The sequence below is a fragment of the Corylus avellana genome, chromosome ca7, assembly GCF_901000735.1.
Source record: "Corylus avellana chromosome ca7, CavTom2PMs-1.0".
Lineage (NCBI taxonomy): Eukaryota > Viridiplantae > Streptophyta > Magnoliopsida > Fagales > Betulaceae > Corylus > Corylus avellana.
In genome coordinates, this window is record NC_081547.1 from 2,143,314 (window position 1) to 2,154,897 (window position 11,584).

The 11,584-nt window shown below is 37.2% G+C and overlaps 2 protein-coding genes across 3 annotated transcripts; one reads left to right on the top strand and one right to left on the bottom strand.

Annotated features, from left to right (window-relative positions):
• LOC132186569 (E3 ubiquitin-protein ligase RSL1-like) lies at positions 1-3,360 on the bottom strand. 2 transcript variants are annotated; one of them, XM_059600548.1, is made up of 3 exons: positions 3,096-3,360; positions 1,318-2,296; positions 1-382 (listed from the first exon to the last, which is right to left on the bottom strand). In XM_059600548.1, exons 2-3 carry the CDS (start codon positions 2,187-2,189, stop codon positions 307-309), a joined length of 948 nt encoding a protein of 315 aa, XP_059456531.1. In that variant the 5' UTR covers positions 2,190-2,296; positions 3,096-3,360; the 3' UTR covers positions 1-306. The 2 variants fall into 2 exon arrangements, with proteins under 2 accessions (XP_059456531.1, XP_059456530.1); XM_059600547.1 differs by having other exon boundaries at positions 1,318-2,307.
• Positions 3,361-6,164: 2,804 nt separating this feature from the next.
• Positions 6,165-9,310, top strand: LOC132187375 (4-coumarate--CoA ligase 2-like). Its single transcript, XM_059601669.1, has 5 exons — positions 6,165-7,260; positions 8,192-8,390; positions 8,509-8,722; positions 8,895-8,997; positions 9,120-9,310. The coding sequence occupies exons 1-5, from the start codon at positions 6,268-6,270 to the stop codon at positions 9,231-9,233; spliced, it is 1,623 nt and encodes a 540-aa protein (XP_059457652.1). The 5' UTR covers positions 6,165-6,267; the 3' UTR covers positions 9,234-9,310.
• The last annotated feature ends 2,274 nt before the right edge of the window (positions 9,311-11,584 follow it).

The following is an 11,584-nucleotide window of genomic DNA, read 5'->3' on the forward strand; positions in this document are numbered from 1 at the left end:
AATTGCAACTTGATTATTCTTTTTCAAGTAATAATTTAGGTGTGACTAGCACTTCTTTTGTGTCCTTACAACTTATACATTTCATGTTTCATTTCACGAATCTACTAATTTCACTGATGCTGCTCAAGTCCTCAATTCCACCACCACTTTTTTTCTTTTTTTTTTTTTTTTTTTTTCTCTCTCTCTCTCTAAATGAATAAGGAAGAGAGGATTACAGGGGAATTCCACCACCACTTCAATAGATATACAAAACACAATGTCTTGCAAAATAAACATCCTGACACATATTCCTTTTTGCCTAGTCATTTATTCTCTCAAGCAATTATCATCATGATCGTTAGTCCATGATGCTCCACATCCATAGCAAAACTGGAATGTACACCTGGAACCACAATCAACAAGATCTCATTTGCATTCAATGTGACACATTATATTGTCATTTGTCAGTCATATCAGTTTTAAAAGAAGAAACAAATACTGGAAAAAGCTTGGAACAGGTCAGGTTCAGGTTGGCTTTGAAGGATTTTGGTCAGCCTCAGTGTGATCAATTTCAAGTTGGACTAGAAAGCCTGTGTTTCCGGTCCAAACTTGACAAAGTCTGTTGTTTACATTCAATATTAAGGGTTTACTGGAATCATTCTATATGCATAGGAAGATGCTTGGCGACTACAACTTTAACTATAAACTTAATTATCACATGGTTTGATGAAGCGATTACGAGTATATGTTGACACCGCTAACTAATTAAATTGATAAGTCAATTTTATTTTTTTTAATCATTTCAATGAATGGCCATGGAACTTGTAATAAAAGTTGCAATTCCCCTAACACCACTGAAAACCATTGCAGCTCAAATTTTGGCCTGTCAAGTGCTATGAACCCAGACCACAAATATGGGCTAATTGGACAAGGCGCCGTCCCCCTAATCTCTGAAATTCAGTAAGGGAATGCGAGATGGGAGTATAGGGCCTAGAGTGCTCGAATAAGTGAAATTCGCATTTCAGGCAGCCAGGGACTTGCCTGAGCACCCTGGACCCTGCACCCTCCCCCTCTTCATTTTTTGATCAAATTACTTGAAATTCGAGCAGGAAATTCTAATGAAAATCTCAATACATCTCCCCTAGCTATCTGGCTAGAATAGAAGCCAAAATTAGTATGTGAGCGCGTCTGTTATAGATCCTATAACATAACCAACATGATTATAGATTTCTCCTGGATAATTATTCTACTTATATGAGTAATTAAGGGTCAGTCTAAGCAAATGCTTTGTGTTATATGCAAATCATGTTTTGAAGGATAATAGTAAAGCAAACTGACCTGCAAGTCATATGTAAACAACCTTCAGTCCTTTCCACATAGTACTTGCAATTGGAACACCTTCTCCATTTCTTCTCCTGAGCAAGTTCCCTCAGCATGAGATCCTCTCTTCCTCTCTCACTCTCATTTAATCTCTGGAACTCTTCGCACTCTACCCCAGGATGCCAGGGGACATAACACTGAGCGCAGAAGAGTCGATGGCAGAATGGACACTCTGACTCCCTAATGACTTCTCCTTCGTTATCATTCACCAACATGGCTGAACAGTCCTTGAAAGGACAGTAAAACATCATCTCAGACGCAATCAGCGCTGTGCATAGCAACTCGTCCCACCTTTCCAGCACGTCTTTGGAAAGCATTGGCCTGCAAGCATCGAGTTCTAGGACACCCTTGCATTCCAATCCGGGGCAAGAAACAACGGTTATGCCATCTTGGATCTTTGTGGCAACATGTTTGCTAATGCAGTCAGAACAAAAAGAGTGAACACAGCTCTCGTTTCTGAACATCTGATCACTATCTTTCCTCTCCACACAAATGTTACAGAAGCTATGTGATGATTCTCCAGCTTCTTTTGTTGCCTCCTCTGGCTTTAGGTTGTGGATTAGAGGACTTGCTTGGATTGGTGGTGATGATGATGAGGATGATGAGGCCCCGTTGTTTGCCATTTGAGAAGTGATCAGGGAGCCCATAAGAGCCTCTTGGAACTGCAACCCTTCCGCATACTTGGCATCCGACACTGGCAAAATGTCCTCTTCTTTTTCTATTTTTCTTCTTTTTTTTGGATGAATAATCTCCTCTTCTTTTTCATCAAAGAGTAATGAGAAGTAAAAATCATCCACATACATAAGATCAGAGGCTGATTCTTGTGCCATATTACAACTTCCGAATAAACAATCAGCCCCTAATTCTCTCTACAAAGGAGAAAGTCTGTGTCTCGTCCAATATAGTGGAAATGGCATTACTTTACAAGTGACAACTGCTGAGAAGTCGCTAAGAAAAGAAAAGAAAAAAAAAAAAAAAACTGAGCTGAGAAGATGTCACGCCCAAGTCCAAAGCAAGACATGACGCCTAATAAATATGATATTAAACCTACTTAAAACATTTCTATAAAATTCCATTTCATCAAAAGCAACTAAGTATACCACCCAAATTACTTCTAAAACATCAATTAGAGCTCTACAAATAATTCGATAAACATTAATAACAAACACACCTTCTCATTATCCAAAACTGTCAAATACAATAAATCAGAAATCCCAATTCATCTCTAAGATATACTCCCCCAGCAGCAGCACAATCTGGGTCCAATTTATTTAGAAACTACAAACTCCAAGTCTCAAATTCCAACATAACAAATAACTAACATTACGACATACTTATTGAAATCTCTACTAACATTCACTCCAACAAATAGAGTACCTAATGAAGAATATCAAACGATTAATTATGCAAAGCAAAATCTGATATATAACAATTGTATTTGCCCAAACATGTGCTGTTTAAACAAAACCTTCAAAGTTCAAACCATGGATTACTCCAATCAACAACCATACCAATTTTGAAGAAAACAACTCCCTCAAACTCCAACATAACCCAAGTAAAATCATACATAAGAAGATTCAATTTCTGTAAAAACATCAACTTCTCAACATTAAAATTCCCAATTCTCATGTTGGGACTTTCGTTTCGGCTCCCAAACGACACCACACAATGAATCCTCATCTACGTTATATTAGAAAATAAGAAAGCCCACACATTAAAAATGGAGAAATCTTAACTTGATTTTCGGTGGGTCCTGCTGAAGTGTGTGAGAGAAGAATTTGACGAGAATGTCTCCTAAGGAAGGTAGTTTGCTCTCGATGGCTGCTGTTTATAATCTTCAATGGAAGCCTAAACGTACGAGAAAGCGTAAATGAGTGAGCTTCTTTTACAAGGAAGAGGAAGACTTGCGGACACCAAAATAGGGAAGTTAACCGAACAACAGAGTTGTAGAGGGAGAGTTCTGGCCTTCGGTTTACCCAGAATATTTTAAAAAGAAACAGATCGCTTTCGGTGAGCGAAATAAAAAACAGAACTAGGAAAAAGGATGACTTCATATGACACCCCACGTAAAATATATATATTGAGTATTGTTTTTTTTTTTTTTTTTTATATGTCCGCACAAGAGGGGGAGGAAGATTCGAACTAGTGACCTCTACTTCATTAAGTGTGATCCCAGCCGATTGAGATACCTCTTGGAGACTAGAGTATTGTTAGAATGAGAATTAAAGTCTTTGATGTGATACGAATTTTAAAATTTTTAATATGATAATTTTTTTTTTTTTTTGACATGTCCACATAAGAGAATTAGGGAGATTCGAATTAATGACCTTCGATTTATAAAGCGTAGTCTCCAACCGATTGAATTACCCCTTAAAATTTAATAATGGCCCAAGTCTATGCATCAAATTAGCGTTTTTTGTTTGATTGCAAAATGAGAAATATTACGCCTTCTAAATTTTTTTTCCAAATTTTGCTTAATTTATTATTTTAAAAAATTGTGTCACAAACACATTATTTAAGAAAAAAAATTTCGGGGAGGGTAACATTTTTCTTGCAAAATTACCATTTAAACCTTTCTAGAATGCAAGGGAAGAAGAATTGGTAAGGTATTTTTTTGTCATTTCCAGATGAGAGAGATGTGAGATTTTGAAGTGAGTTGTCAAGCTCAAGCTGGGGCTGGACGACGGTGTGGGTGGCAGAGAGTGACGCACTATGAAGACAGGGAAGGAGGACCTTCCTCCTTTGGAAGAAGGTAAGTTGTTTCTCAAGCTTTTCTTTATAATTATGTTATGCCCAATGATTATTAAACACAAAAACCATGCTAATTGGTAGTATTTTGCTTGGATGATTTTTGGGTTGAGTTTTGTGGGTGTTCGGTGTGTGTGGTTTTCTTTTATTCTTTTTTTTTTTTAATATGGATTTTGTGTGATATGAATCATAAGTGAGTTTGGTATGTGCTAACTTTTCAGTGGCTTTGCTATGTTTGATTTTGGGTATTTCCTTCTGGTGAAGGGCTGTTGGCTGATTGAATGCATTTCGAGTTATTGTTAGTTTTTTCTGATTGTGTGGTTGACCGATTGATAATTGTGTGTTACATATTTTTAGTTAAGGTGTTGGGAGAGGGAAAAAGAGTTGAAAGAGAAAAGATGTGACTAGGAATAATTTATCTTCTCTCTCTCTCTGTATTATACTCAGTTTTCTTCAATTGTTAACAAAGTTAAATTCGGTCTATATTCTTCTCTTACAGTAATCCTTGAACTTGGGGTTGGGGGTATCACATTCACATAGAAAAAGACAAGGAGGAGATAAAAGGACCGGATGAGTTTTCCTGTGCTGAGGCCTGAGAGAAATCAAAAGGGAAGCGATAAAAACATGATGAGGGAGAGAAGTTTGGTGCTTGAAGGAACTTGGTGGAAAATAAAGGCAAAGCAGAAAGTATGGGGGAGAGAGAGAAAAGAGTGGGGTGATGGGTGTAAAGGTAAAAATAAAGAAAGAATGAGAAGAAGAAGAAAAAAATAAAAAATTAATATTTTTATGCTATTTAATATTATCTTGTCACTCTCTTGTCACTCATCATCTTTTATTTTTTAAAATTAATTATTAAATTTGTAGGCATCATTTAGTGTCCCATATCCGACGAGAATGGTAGGCCGATCCCACCACGTGTGTTAGAAAATCATCAACGTCAAACCACGTAGACCGATGGCACCGAAGGAGGAGGTTAGTGTAAAAAATTCTATTTAAGGTATGTCTTATATGTCATATGTTATTTAATGTGATTTAAATCACAATTATGGGTGTTCAGTAATATATTTTAAATAAATAAATAAATAATTTGTGGAATCAAATAAATTAAAATTTATTTTATTATGATTTTTATTACTTGATGTGAGAAATAAATAAAATAATAATTCTGATTAATAACCTATCTATAAATAAAGATTATGTATACCATTAAGATGTCACTTTCTTTGTTTCAAGTTTATGTTGCTTAAAAAATTATTCCGTTGAATTCTGAATCCTTTTTGCTGCCTACTTTAACATAAGAAATGTTTTATATGCCAACAAACCTAATTGACCAGTCAAATGGACTCCACATCTTGGACCACTTCCACTAAATCTAACGCCTAAAAAACCATCCTCATTCAGCAAGCAAAATGAGTCCAAGGCACCCTTCTCCACACATTCTTCTTGAGCCCAAAAAAAAAAAAAACGTTTTAAATGTTTTTTAAGTGAGTAATTGAAAATAGCCTTTAAAAAAAAAAAAAAAAAAAAAAAAACTTTAATATAAAAAATTGGACATAAACATCGTAAATTTGTAAGGTAAAATGTTAAGCCTGATTATCTTATATAAACCATTTTAGGTTGACGTAATTATTTATAGTTAAACGTGGTCCAAGGGCCGCGGCTACCAAATCCGGAAATATATGGGCCGGAAAGTGGGCTTATGACTTTTTCATGGGCTTTAGACTATTGGGATGGGCTTAAACCCAAAATAAAAAATAAAAAATTGAAGCGGCTGGCCCGCTGGGGGTAGGTGAAGAAGACACTGGTCTTGGCAGCCATCGAAGTTGTCCGTCATGTCGTGGTAGGTAAAACCTGTTTTAGAAAAGTAGCACACCACGTAAGGTTGACCCCACCACCCCACCATCCAAACCCATCTCACCAACCCAACCAAATACACTCTCCTCCTTCACCAACCACTGTGCGTACGTTTCATGGCTCCTTCCCTTTCGCCCTCCAAACAATACCAAAATCCCCGATATGTCCCTCCACCAACCACCGCCCTTACCTCCTTAACTACTTTTATACGATCAACGTTTCCCTCAGCTCCATCTCACCAACAAAGCCAAACATTTCCCCTGCCTTCTCTTTGTGCGGCCGGCATCTCCTCACTCAGCTCCTAACATGGCTATCCAAGCGAAGCAGGAAGAATTCATTTTCCGGTCCAAACTTCCCGACATTTACATTCCCAAACATCTCCCCATTCACTCCTATTGCTTTGAGAACATATCCAAGGTCGGTTCCCGCCCGTGTCTGATAAACGGTTCGACCGGCGAGGTATACACGTACTATGATGTCGAGCTCACATCGCGAAAGGTCGCCTCCGGCCTTAGCAAGCTCGGAATTCGGAAGGGAGATGTCGTCATGCTTTTGCTACCCAACTCGCCGGAATTCGCGTTCGTGTTCCTCGGCGCTTCTTATTTAGGTGCCATGACGACTGCTGCCAACCCTTTCTTCACCGCCGCCGAGGTCGCAAAGCAAGGGAAATCTTCAAAAGCAAAGATCGTTGTCACTCAAGCTTGTTACTACGACAAAGTGAAGGACTACGCGCATGAAAACGGCGTTAAGATCATCTGCATCGACTCGCCGCCGAAAGACTGCTTGCATTTCTCGGAGCTTACTAAGGCCGACGAAAACGACATCCCGGAGGTGGATATCAGCCCAGACGACGTTGTGGCGCTGCCGTACTCGTCGGGGACGACCGGGTTGCCGAAAGGGGTGATGTTAACGCACAAAGGGCTGGTGACAAGCGTGGCTCAACAGGTGGACGGAGAGAACCCAAACCTCTATTTTCACAGCGAGGACGTGATACTGTGCGTTTTGCCGCTGTTTCACATTTACTCTCTCAACTCCGTCTTCCTCTGCGGGCTGCGAGCTGGCGCTGCTATTCTGATCGTGCCCAAGTTTGAGATCGTTTCCTTGTTGGAGCTGATACAGAAATATAAGGTTAGCGTCATGCCCATTGTGCCGCCGATTGTGCTGACGATAACCAAGTTCCCGGATCTCGATAAGTACGATCTGTCGTCAATAAAGATGCTCAAGTCCGGCGGTGCGCCGCTGGGGAAGGAGACTGAAGAAATTGTGAAAGCCAAGTTTCCCAATGCTCTGTTTGGTCAGGTATGGATTTCCTCCCATCTTCCCCCCCTCTTCATCTTATTTTGACGTCATCCATCTTTAATAAATCTAAAGACATCTCAAATTTATGTCTTTTTTTTAAGACATCTCAAGTTATTAATCCCCTTCCCTAAAAAAGAATGTGTTTAAAGATTTATTTTGGGTCCCATATATTGGAATTAAAACACGAATCTCTTGTTTATAAATATTGAATCATTTTTAACATAAAACAAATATTAAAAAATATATATATATATTTTAGAAAATGTTTTTAAATCAAATCAAAAACATGTAAATTCTCTCCGAGGATACATTAGATTCAGGGCCATTGCTTTTATTTGGTGGGGTTTTTCTTGGCCTTACTCTAGTGGATCACAATTTCTTGAATCAGCTACCGTGGGGTCCATCTCTACCTCATTATTACCAAAATTTGACAGACTTTTATTTTTCTTTGTCAATTGTGGCGGGTACTTAGTAGTAACAAAAAAAAAAACAAAAGTCAAAGTTAGGTCATGGGTGTCCTAATAAGAAGAAGTACATATGGACAATACTTGATTACGCGTAAAGTCTAAGCTAAGAAATCTGACGTGTTTTGCTCTTTGCCATTTGCTTCTCAATCTCATCTGAGGTTTTTCTTTTCACTATTTCTTTACATTTTTCTTTTCTAAATCTAATTAAAGTCTTTCACTGAAAAGGTAAAAATTGTGAATTAACTGCCTTTTGATGGTGAAGAATTATAAGTTAATGAGGATAACCCCACTAGCTAGCCAATAATAATATAGGCTAGAACTGATAGAGATGGATAGAGTTTAGTTATTGCATTATTCAATGCTTAACGTGGAGATAATGTTTGAATTTATAGTCAATTTAATTATTTAATTATTTTTTTTTTTAATTTTTTTTCTTTTTTTCTTTTGTACTTGTATAAATACAGGGATACGGAATGACAGAGGCCGGTCCAGTTTTGGCCATGTGCTTGGCATTTGCCAAGGAACCATTGGCAGTGAAATCAGGAGCATGTGGCACTGTTGTGAGGAATGCAGAAATGAAGATTGTCGACCCTGATACTGGTGCCTCTTTGCCCCGCAACCAATCAGGAGAGATATGCATTAGAGGAGACCAGATCATGAAAGGTACTCAATTTATTAAATTGACATGATCTTGTAATTCTCACCTTCATTGTCAATAACATATTTTATTAGTATTATTATAAACAAAATTATAACTAGCCTTCTTGTTGTTGATGATCAGGTTACATTAATGATCCGGAAGCCACGGCAGGAACCATAGACAAAGAGGGCTGGTTACATACGGGCGATATTGGTTACATTGACGATGATGACGAGCTCTTCATCGTTGATAGGTTGAAGGAGCTGATCAAATACAAAGGCTTTCAGGTGGCCCCTGCCGAGCTTGAGGCCTTGCTGCTCACCCATCCTAGCATTTCTGATGCCGCCGTCGTCCCGTAAGTTAATTTAATTATTCACATCATAATCACGTTTCAATAAATTTATAAGTATTTTATGTAATTGTTTGTTACTATATATTTTTGTTTGAAAAAGATAAAACAACAGACAAAAATTGTTGTGGGTTCTACACTAAATCAACACTGACATCAATAATGTTGCCATTTTTAGATTGAAGGACGAGTTAGCTGGAGAGGTTCCCGTTGCATTTGTGGTGAGATCAAACGGGTCACAAACCACAGAGGATGAAATTAAGCAGTTTGTTTCTAAACAGGTGACTTTTTTTTTTTTTTAACTCGATGTATTAAATTGATATTTATTATTAAAATATACGAATTTTAATAGAATTAATGGGGCATCTCACATAATTATATAATCTCTTTTGAATCGGTGTAGGTGGTGTTCTACAAAAGAATAAGCCGCGTATTTTTCGTCGATGCGGTTCCCAAGTCACCTTCCGGGAAGATCTTACGCAAGGATTTGAGGGCAAAACTGGCTGCCGGCTTTTGAAAATAAATATCCCACATCGAAGAAGAATGAATGCTATTGCCTATTGGACGTTGCAGCCACGACTTTCCTCAATTATTGTGTATTTTGAAAAAGAAAGCCTGTATAAAGGATTTGACACCTTTTATGTCATGCCAAATTTATATTCTTTCCTTTTTCTTTACCGTGTTTGCAATTGAGACAATGGGGCCAAATCCTACAATCATGGCTTGTTGGAAACTTATATCATCAATTATAAGTTTTTATTTTTATTTATTCATGTTACCCTTCTTTTTTTTCTTTTTTTTTTTTTTTAACATGTCCGCACAAGAGGGGGAGGAGGATTCGAACTAGTGACCTCCACTTCATTAAGTGTGGTCCCAGCCGATTGAGCTACCTCTTGGGGACTTACCTTTTCCTTTTTGATGATAAAAGGAGTTCCTACTATTAAATTGGAGTCAAATTACTTCACAATTACCTACAAATAATGGCTTTATATTTTATGCCTCTTAACTTTTTTAATTTTTTTTTTAATGAATATTATAAATATTCATAATCTCAAAAGATTGGTCAAAAGATCACACAAGAAGGGGTAAGTTGTTCTCTTCGTACAATATCATCTACACTTGGTAAGGCATCTCCCAACCAAGTAGACATAGTGACATGGATAGTAGTCAATTTTACAAGGATATGCGCCGCATTATTAGCGTTCCTCATTACATGCTTGAAACTGGCGTTTTCCAAGGAAATCAGCTCGTTCTGTATACATTCTATGAATTGCCCATAACTGTTAAGACACGACTCTGCTGAAGCAATAGCTACTAGATTGTGGGTCACTCAATTCTTTAATTCACCAGGCATAGTTGTATTTTTACAAATTTATGTGATATAGCAAACATTTTACATCACATAATACGTTAGCCGTTTTGGGTTAATGAAAAGGGTAAGAGTATTAAAAGGGGATGGTTGAATAAGTTTCTCACATTATAACTTTCAAAAATTTGGGGTGCCATTGCAAATAAGGTAATTCATCATAGAGTAAAATGATTTTCCCTTGAAGCTTTTTTATAGTTTTGATGAACCAATCAAGTGAAATCGCATGATTCCTTATTGCTGTGACATCATTATGGAGTAGATTGAATTGATACATTTTAGATAAGGATTCGAGGGGAAAAAAAAGGTATGACGGAAGATTGAGTGCAGATAAAGTATCAAATTGATGATGATGGAATATCAGTTGACTGGTTGGGGAAACTACTTGGTATAACTTTCTAGAAATGAGGGAGATAACATGTAATTATGTCTAATTATGTTTGATTAGCAATACCATATTCACCAAATAAGATAATAATATAGTGTATGTAGTTTCATGATCAGCATTGTTCAATTGAAATAAACAACCTAAATAAAATATATTGCACCCAATATAAAGTTGGGGTCGATGAACCACTTAAATCGGGTAATTCTATAAGTCAATTTTGTGTCACTCTAAAAATGAGGTAGCCTTTAAAATTACTATTTCATCAAAATTAAATAATGATTAATTACAAATCTAATTGTGATTTTAAAAGTCACATCATTCTTGAAGAGACACAAGAGAGACTTATAGCATTACTCAACTTAAAGCACATACAGTAACATAGTCATCTAAGCTACTCTTTTTTTAAAAAAATAAAAATAAAATTTACTGTCACAATCTACGCCTTCCATTTAAAATGAAGGGCAGAATCTCGATCCTTTTTATCTTTGGAAATGGATTATGGAAGATGATAATAATATCAACACCCCTTTGTGACGTGGCATGTAGGAAGCATGTCAAATTGTCAACGACGTTGTAGGTATCGAGAACGACATGTAGGGTCTTCCGCAATGGACCACGCACGCACCACGCACATGCATGGGGGTCAGCCATCTCGGACCCCCCATTAGCCCATCTCGGACCCCCCTTTCAGCGCAACATTGCATCAACATGTCGTATTGGGCTAAAAGCATGTTTGAGATTACGTTTGAGAAATAGAACTTTTAAGTCAAAAAGTGTTTTTGGGCTAAAGTTTCATTTTTAAGTTTTTGCTAAAATTACTTTTTAGTCATTTTTATGTTTTTTGGACCATTAAAAGTGCTTTTAATTTTTTGGGAAAACTTCAGAAAACCCTCCTGAAGTTCCAGCCGATTTGAAAAACTCCTCCTGAATTTCCAAAGCTCTCACTTAGACCCCCTGAACTTTGGTTTTCTCTCACTTTGGACCCCTTTAACATTAAACTACGTCGTTTTGGATGTTTTATACCCATTTTACCCTTCCCCAAAACTATGTCGTTTTGTGTCCTAAAATCACAACACATATACAGCCCAAAACGACGTCGTTTTAAGCATAATTT